The following is a 9,356-nucleotide window of genomic DNA, read 5'->3' as shown; positions in this document are numbered from 1 at the left end:
ATATATATATATATATATATATATATAGCGATGACTATGGCATTGTTGACGATAAATAGTTTAAGAATTACAGTGTGAGCAATTTAACTAAATTTCGGATATCTCGATATACCGGACGACAACGAGATATCTAAAATTATATTTCATATATCTGAAATTATATTTCAGGCATCTAAAATTTATATTCAGATATCTCGAATTCAATTTCAGATATCTGAAGTAGAATTTTACATATCTTGCATTTAATTTCAGATGCCTGAAATTTTTTTTTAGATATCCCAAATTTAATTTTAGAAATCTGAAATAAAATTGAGATGTCTAAAATAAGAAACAATTTCAGATATCCCAAATCCCTGATTAAAAGTTAAAATGGCTTTCCATATGACCGTCTATCACATTGACTGGAATCGATAATCATAAATTTAACTTTGGTTGGTTCTCATGTATATGAATAGTTCCTCAGCTTTATCTGGTAGAAACAGAATATTCATACTGTCCATACTATCAGTACCAGTGCGTTCAAGCGGTACATACGGTAGAATTACAATACAAGCAAAACAAGATATCCCAACTAGGTTTTCAAAATGAGAAAGATAAATAGAGTATGGAACTGACTTTATTACTTTAAAACTGGATAATCAAATACTTTTAACATAATGAATACAAATTTCTTACTTATGCGTATCAAGCTGAAGGTATATTCGATGCAAACTATATACAGGCAAGGACGTTGTAAATCCAATGGATGCATTCATAGGAAAACAGAGTAATGAAAAAGTCCTTTATATATGATTACATTGTATCTTAAAATACAAAGCATGACAAATTCGGCTAGTTTTTGCCATCCCACAGGCTAGATTTAGCACTGGGGGCAGTAAATGACTGTTCTTCATTCGAAATTATTATCTTTAATAAATTCAGAGCAACATTACGTTTGTTGCTATTTTCTAATAATACGGAGCGAGCTAGTTATCCTTCATATCACTTGCAACTCCTCTCCACTTTTTGGATTATACTTAAATCGAATCTTTCAGATCTTATACAGTAGAGACTATGGTCGAGCAAATATCATAAGAAGCGATGAAACCAGGCCACGGTTAAAGTAAGCTGGGTTCTTCAAGCTGGAAAACTGAACAATTTTCCTATCTGAAATGATCTTCCGAATTGTAGAAACAAATTATTTAAACCTGTCAATCAGATAAACACAAGATGTGAAACAAGGTTACAACCCATTTGAATTATCCCGCATGTTCTACAATCGTAAAGACACATTCCCAGCTCCATATTTATTCGCATGAACGTCAGCAGTTCTACGGAAATATGTTTCAATGTACTTGATTTTCGAGATCTAAGTTCCATAAAAGTCATTAATACCACACCGAAAATATGAAAGTTCGGTCCGCCTTTGATGAATATTCCTTCGCAGCCAACTTTGGTAAAACGTATGTCTACGTCAAATGTACCTCATTGTTTTGCGACTAAATGTTGTAAAAAAGTAACCGTTAAGCTAAATGGGTTGACGGTCTAATTCTTTTCACCTTTCAATTCATTCTAATGACACTATATAAACTAAGAAGACCGATCTTAATCATCATGATCCGTTTCATCTTAAAGTTTCTAGTTTGTTTTAGCAAATTTGGATAATTCTCTCCTCATCAGCTGCAGCCAGCCTTTGATATTTCGATTCAGTCTGGTGTGTACTCTGGATATTTCTTTCTTTCATGTGTGTTTTCCAGGATGACTTTATTCTGGTGTCTGTTGGAAAGAACATTTATAAAGTTACAAACGTTGATCCAGTTCTCTATTCTCATGAAGCACATTTTTGAATGAACAAATAAGACATGTTAGATGTTGATTCTTTGTGTAATGTTTTTTCAGCAAACAAATCCCTTCTTTTCTTTTCTTTTCTTCTTTCCATTCTTGCCTGTTATGTTCCCTTTTCTAACCTTTGTTGTTTATGTTCTTTTTTTTAATCAACTTAAGTTGGCATTGCGATGTCTTGTCAACAACAGTACCATTATCTCGTTAGAATTCTTAATTTTTCTTCTTCAATTCCGTAAAAGGAAATAGTGAACAAGTTTTGCACTTTAGTTTCATGTATATTGGGTTTAAGACATAACTTCTACTAATTTATATACTATAACTTGAGCTAATTTCAAGCAAAAACTATCTTTAAAGTTATAAATATTATATGCTACTTGGGCATACATAAAGTCAATATAGGAAGATGATATCCTTGGTGGTATTATCAGAGCTGAATGTACCATTTAATTGTCGTTACATCAGAGTATCCCGACAACAACATTTATGTTACTAGTAGTAATCATATTAAAGTATGGAACACTGAGATATACTCACCAGACCATAACTAAGCATCTTTCCCGACTGTAATGTAGCTACAAGTAGCTTCTCTCCCTCCTCTGTCATCAATGTTGTCATACACCATGCTGTATCTTCTGTCCGTTTGGTTGTCAACAACTGCTGACCATCCTGACTGTACTGTGTGATGATACATGTTCCAGTTCTACTATACCACAAGATGTATACCAAACCTGCTCTGTCTGCACATATACTGTAAGGATACCAAGTCTCTCCGTCAATAGCTGGTATCGAAAGCTTGTATAGTAACTCTCCCTCTGTTTTAGTTGTATCCATGGTTACAGCGTATGCACATCTACTCTTTTCATCGCATATCAGCAGAACGCCTTCATGATAAAGGATATCTCTTGAGCATTTTATAACCTCTGGCAGCTTCAGAGTTCGAATGAAATTCAATTCTTCATCAAATATAAATAGCGATCCAATAGATGTACCTACAATGATGTGTCCACGTGTAGGATCAGTAGTTATACAACTCGCATACACCATATTCATCGTTTTGATGTCATCAAAGAGGGACGTGATATTATTTTGGGTAAAGGACCCATCATGAATATCATAAACAACAAGCTGATTGGACTGACACACCGAAGCTATCTTATCACGTGATAAAGCAGCACAGTAACGATAGGGGTGAAGAGAGCTCTCTTTGACTTTATCTATCTTGTTTTGACGAATCTGACGTCCTTGTCTGTTTATCACTCTAATATATGAATGGTCAGATGATAAACTCCCAGAGATGACGATGTTACCAGAGCCAGTACTTGTTATACCTCTTAAACAAAACCATTTACCTTTGATCACATCAATATCAACAACAGATTCTACATTATCCGATATATTTACTCTATCAATACACAATATTGGTAAATCATCCCTTGTTATATCAGATATTGATTCCATTTCTGGAAAATCTTTCATTATATCCTCAACAAGAGGTTCGCTCGCAGCTCTTATATCAGGAATACACTGTGCGTCAGTCCAGTGGTTATGTGATTCAAGGACACTAGAAGCTATAGTAGACATATTTTCAAACTTATTGACCCATTGATTACAAAGATCTGATAAGTTTTGTGTTTCTCTAAGCTTGCGTTGTTGTTGTTCTTCTATTGTTTTATTTCTCTCATTCATTACTGCATCAAGATTTTTCATTGTTTCGTCAATCTTTAATTCTCTGTTGTTTATTTCATTTCGTTTGGTGTCTTCTTCCTCTTTTGATTCCCGAATTTTAATTTTAATCATCCTGTCGTACTCGTCTCTTATTTTTCTAATTTTCTCTTCCATTTCTGTTTCTAATTCTTTCAATTCTTTTCGAGTCCTTTCTTCAAGAACTGCTTTGAATCTGTTGAATTCTTTCTTTTCTTTCTCTTTCTTATTCTTTAACTTCCTGGTCTGATCTTCGTACTGCATTTTCCATTTCCTTTTTGTATCAGCAACGATTGATGTAAGTTCTGCATTTACTTTGTTTATCTTATCAGTTAAGCTGGTTACATTTTCTTTCAGTTTTACAAGTTCTTCCAATCTCTTCTGCAATCTCTCTCTTTCTTCTTTCGACACATTCGCAACGTCTTGTAGGTCATGACCTTTGTGTTTTCCATACGTACATGTCACACAAACAGGGAGATTTCCACAAGTACAACAACATAACTGAGCTTTAAATTCTGTATGAACATGGCACCTAAGGGCTTCCTTCAATGATGCAAGTTTTTCTAATGTGAGACTCTTTCCTTCAACATCTTTCAGAGCTAATACATTTCCCCGATGATCAGCAACCATCTTGTTGGTCGAGTGGAATTGATAACACAGGACACAAAGAAAATCTTTGCACTTAAAGCAGTATGCTGTAACCTTTAACTTCTTTGAACAGCCAACACAGACCCTAACTTCTTCATCTTCAAATGTTTTCTGTAGCTGAATAAACTGCAGCATACTTTTCATATGGAAGTCAGTCTTGAATCCATCTATCCTATTGTTTGGTATTTTATAGACATCTTTACAAAGAGGACATTCAAATGTCCCAACCTGTCTTTCTAGTATAGGTTCTAGACATGGTTTACAAAATCTATGTAGACACGGTAAAAGTTTCGGTTCTTTAAACAGATCCAAACAAATTGAACATTCAAAGAATTTATCTTCGATGTCTTTCCAAGGCGATGGGCAGGCCATTTTTGTCGCGAAATTTAATCTGTAAAGAAAAGTATGATGATAAGTGTTTATTACTATCATTATTTGGATTAAAAAATTGAGAGCAAGCAAATTAAGTAGCAAGACCTTCAATGAACTGAATTTAAAAGCTGTTCTTTGTAACCTACGGTATGACGGGTATTTCTTTGCCCTATAAACACAGAAATCGAGATATTGGTGCAACTCGATCACTGGCATAATGGAACTGTTCGGACATTGCTGATGGCAAACACAACCACACTGACTTTGATAGTGCTGGAACTTTGTTACCTGTTGACCTCTTTTGACCTCTACCAATTTCAATCATGAGGCATTTACCAAGTATGACATTTATTCAACTTGTGGTTGATGAGATATATGTGTTTTCAAGCTGTTTTTGACTATTTCCCAATAAGCCCCACCAAATCATGAATATTAACAAGGTCAAAGTTGTTGCAAAGAGCATATACTTACTATATAGTTACATCACCATACCAAGTACGAACTAAATCAGACATAGGTTTGAAAAGATATTGCCATTATATGAATTGTACGTTTACCCCGCCCACTCATCAATATGCATGAAATGGGAAGCACAAACAATAGAGCACATTTAGCCAACACGGGGCATCTACCTACTGTACCAAGCACGACATTGACTCAACTAGTGCTTCTAGCCATCACAAACACAGGCGCCCCCCCCCCCCCCCCCGCGAACACACACACGCCATCACTATTGCAAAGTAACCAAGCCTTCAACATCATAAAACCACAAAGAGTCACTCAGTGGCATGAGCAGCTTAACAGAGTGGAGGTATGGAGGGGGCAAATTCAACTCCCCCAATTGATTAAGGTATGGCGTTAAAAATTGTGTTGATGGGCCAGAGGAGAATGATAGATTTTAAGTAGGGGAGAAGGGGGGGGGCTGCACTTGGGTCATTGTAGTAGACACTTTGTCGGGATGTAGGAGTCCACACCGAGAATCTTATGTTTTGTAAGCGTCAACTGGTGCAATCTTAGGTATAAACGTTTGTCTGTACAAGTAGGGGCATCAATCACGGCAGGGAGGGGGGGGGCATGGGGACACATTCCTCTTTCTGAAAGGTGGAAGAAATAATATCAAATTTCCCCACCCAGGTTTAGTGGCTGGCTCCTGTAAGCACTAGCCCATTATCAGGCTCATAATGACTCGTGTATCTCATAAAAGGAGCTCTGAAAACATTGTGCTATGAGATAATTGGTTATTAATGTTTTATTCTCATTTGATCAACCCCCAATGAAATTAGAACTTTAACTGGGTTGAAGATATAAGAATGACAGATTTCATTTATAGCGTAAATTAACTGAGGAACCGGGCCCATACACCGGTGAGGCTATATGCTGAGCCAGGAGATAATGAAAGCCTGCAGCATTCGCTAATCTCCATTCTAGTTTATTATTTTTTATATTTTATATTATGTTGTTTGTCACGTACAGTATAAGTAATATAACACTATATGTAAATTATATTTTGATTAAGATAATATGAATGCTTAGGCAGTAAGCACTATTTCACTTAATGTTCATATCATTTCTTCTGATTTCATTAGTCAGCTTAGTGCAGTGCAACCTCAAGTTCCTAGGCACGTATTGTAGGAATGGCGTTCCAAACAATAAAACACAAGGTTAATTATAACTGATCATTTTTTTTAGAATAACTATACACGTAGAGAACTCCTAAGATTTTATCGTGAACAGTGTAGAACTTTATTACTAAACTATGGCTCATGGATATATTCATTACGTCTATATGCACTTTTATGTTGGCCTATCAGTTTCAATGTTAGCTCCTAAATCAGTACCCCAATGTTTTAACTAAGATTACTGAGGCACAGTCCCCTACATGGCCCACCCACTCAGTTCATCTCCCCCCCTTCCCCTATAGTAAGTCCCTTCTTGGGATGTAGAAGAAATAATGATAACAACTTATTTACACCTAAATTCCCCATATGGCTTCTCCACTTCAGACAGGCTACAGCTTTCATAATAAAGCCCTGGTGTGCTTTTATATCTTCATTTACCTGTGTAAACAGTGAATAAGGCAGAGCTTATAACCTTAAGTCCTTCATTCAATTCATCTAATACAATTTTTCTAATTGACCTTTTTTTTTGTAATTGTAAAATTCTCAATCAAGAGATCTCAAAATAAAGAATTTCAGATGCAACTTACAAGGCCTGGGAAGTGCCATTTCCGGTGATGTAACCAACAATGATCTTAAATGTACTTCTGATACCATATGTTTGCATGTTGCAGACATCTGTATAACAAGGTGATTTTTTTCTTGCATGCAAAGTTTAAGAATGTTTACCTTTTTATGTTTAAACAGTTGACTTGCAATGACAATACATGATGATTCGAAGTTTACTCAATCAGTCAGTTTATAACTTCAGGGTTTAGTGAATTCGGTATCATGGCTATGACCTAGATATCTGTTCTGTTCTGATTGTTTAGCTTAGTGATATAACAACGGCAATAGATATACAAAATTAACGATAATACTAATCACTATTGCAATTTTGCTCTATTTTATCCCTCTTAATGGTATATCAAAATACTGATGAACTAAGGAGACATTTTTGAAATTATAACCGTTATGCATTTCTAAGACTTACCGTACCTTACTTTAATGTTTACCTTTTCCAGTACTCTTGCATCAAGTTATTAACCTAGCCAGATTTTTCTTTCTTACGTTATTTCGAGTCGGACCAGGAAGGAAATACATGATAATATACACTGTACATTGTACGTATGTAGCCTACAATGAAAACAACGCACGAAACTTATATGAAATTGAGATTGGACTTTGATATGACGAGAACACCCACGCTGAACTGATATGATTGGTATTTTACATCAAAAGTATACATTGCGTATACTATAAATAATAAATATATGAGATAACGCAAACGTTGAGTCTCTACAGGACTATTTAATCGATCCCCATAGGGGAACTTATTAGTGACAAGTAATGATTGAACAAAATGCAAAGAATTAAGCATGTACTTATATTACCATATGTGTGCATGTTGTAGATATCTGAAAACAAGGTGAGATTTTTTTCTTGGGTGCAAAGTTTTAGAATGTTTCCGTTTGTTTTAAGTTTCAATTTTATTTATCACAATAAAGGACCTAAGTAACAACTAGATGCTGAATAGATATGTCTTTCTTAATTTATGTCTTATCACTTGTCAGATGTGACTTTTGTTAACATATATTTATGACTGGCATATCAATTCAAGGACCAAACAGAAGTAAACTTGACGATTTTTAGGTGTGAGTCCTCCCCCTGAACCCCGCAGGGACTTAGCCACTGGACCCCGTCAGGAGCCTAAGGCGGGCCCCTGGACCCTACCCGATACAGCCTTTGCGCCAAGACGCTCACTCCTTCATTTGTATGCATGTTAAGTTATTTATGTCCTCCCCCACCCACCCCACCCACCCCACCCACACCCCTGCCCACCCCACTTTTCAATTGGGATTGATTCCCCTGTGTAAAGTAGCTCCTGAACGCAATATTGTGCTAATAATATATTTTCACCTGTAGCTTCTCCAAGAAGCTTGATGTCCTTATACTTAAACAGGGCAGATAGTTATAGTCATTTAACATTAGTACCTTCATGTGGCAGCTCTTAAAATTGGTATCATATGTCATTTGATCTGACTTTTATTGGGAAGGTCTTATGCAGTACTATCAATGGCAGAAGCAATACACATGTACAGTTATATGTACAGTATATTATAGTCTTATTCCCGTCAGTTGTAATATGGTGTTTATTATATTGGAAATAGTGTTGCCTAGGTACTTCGAAAGTATTCCATTAAGTTGTTAAATACCTATCATAGAACATTATTACTGTACTCGATTCAGAACTCGCTGTTTAACGCCGTAATTATCTACTGTACTTCAGTTTTATAACCAACCCTCACACTATTCAATACTTCCGGGTTAAAATGGCCGAAAGCTATGATACACTGTGTACCTTCATGCACACATTGAACTCAGAGACCTATCGCGGAACAGATATAGTTACTAACCTTGTCCTTTTAGCTTTAAGACAATGGAGTATTAAGGCGTCTTTGTATTTCACGTTGAAATATCAAAAGTACTTGAATCATACTTTATCTAGTTGCTGTTGTTGCTTTTGTTGTTTTTCAAAGAAACTAAATGAAAGTACAACAGACGAGACGCAAAGTACCGGTGAACGTCCAAAACCAGGCGATAATAATGGAAATCCCCTGTTGATAATTTGGGTGTTAGTGTATTTAGCAATTGCCTTACACCCTCCCGTAACTTGTTTAATGGTACATTTGTGCAGGGCACTGATCTACACTCAGTGGTGCACAGCTGTATTTCTACACTCGGTGCGTACACATGCACACAAAAATCAATACAGGGTTTGCGAGTAAGCATAGTAACGATGGAAGTTGAATAATAATCATAATAATAATGATGACAATAATAATGATGATCATAATAATAACCACAATAATAGTGATGATAATAATAATAATAATAATAATAATAATAATAATAATAATAATAATAATTATAATCATAATAATAATAATAATATTAATAATAATAATAACAAATAATAATCATAAAAATAATCATAATCATAATAATCATAATCACAATCATCATAATCATAATTATAAATAATAATAATGATAAAAAATATAGGCCTATTTCACTTCTAAACATCATATTAAATTGCTTCTAAGGCGATTGCGTCTACATTAAAACGTATTCTTTCAAATCTTTCAAATAGGT

The 9,356-nt window shown here is 35.2% G+C and overlaps 1 protein-coding gene across 3 annotated transcripts; it reads right to left on the bottom strand.

Annotated features, from left to right (window-relative positions):
• Positions 1–598: 598 nt before the first annotated feature.
• LOC139966039 (uncharacterized) lies at positions 599–9,095 on the bottom strand. Of its 3 annotated transcripts, none has more exons than XM_071968683.1 (3): positions 8,618–9,095; positions 2,359–4,564; positions 599–1,755 (listed from the first exon to the last, which is right to left on the bottom strand). In XM_071968683.1, exons 2-3 carry the CDS (start codon positions 4,543–4,545, stop codon positions 1,744–1,746), a joined length of 2,199 nt encoding a protein of 732 aa, XP_071824784.1. In that variant the 5' UTR covers positions 4,546–4,564; positions 8,618–9,095; the 3' UTR covers positions 599–1,743. The 3 variants fall into 3 exon arrangements, with proteins under 3 accessions (XP_071824784.1, XP_071824777.1, XP_071824788.1); XM_071968676.1 differs by lacking the exon at positions 8,618–9,095 and adding an exon at positions 7,217–7,988; XM_071968687.1 differs by lacking the exon at positions 8,618–9,095 and adding an exon at positions 7,200–7,333.
• Positions 9,096–9,356: the final 261 nt, after the last annotated feature.

This window comes from Apostichopus japonicus, chromosome 1, assembly GCF_037975245.1.
Source record: "Apostichopus japonicus isolate 1M-3 chromosome 1, ASM3797524v1, whole genome shotgun sequence".
Lineage (NCBI taxonomy): Eukaryota > Metazoa > Echinodermata > Holothuroidea > Aspidochirotida > Stichopodidae > Apostichopus > Apostichopus japonicus.
Note: the sequence above shows the minus strand (reverse complement) of the source record. Positions and strands in the feature narration are given on the sequence as shown.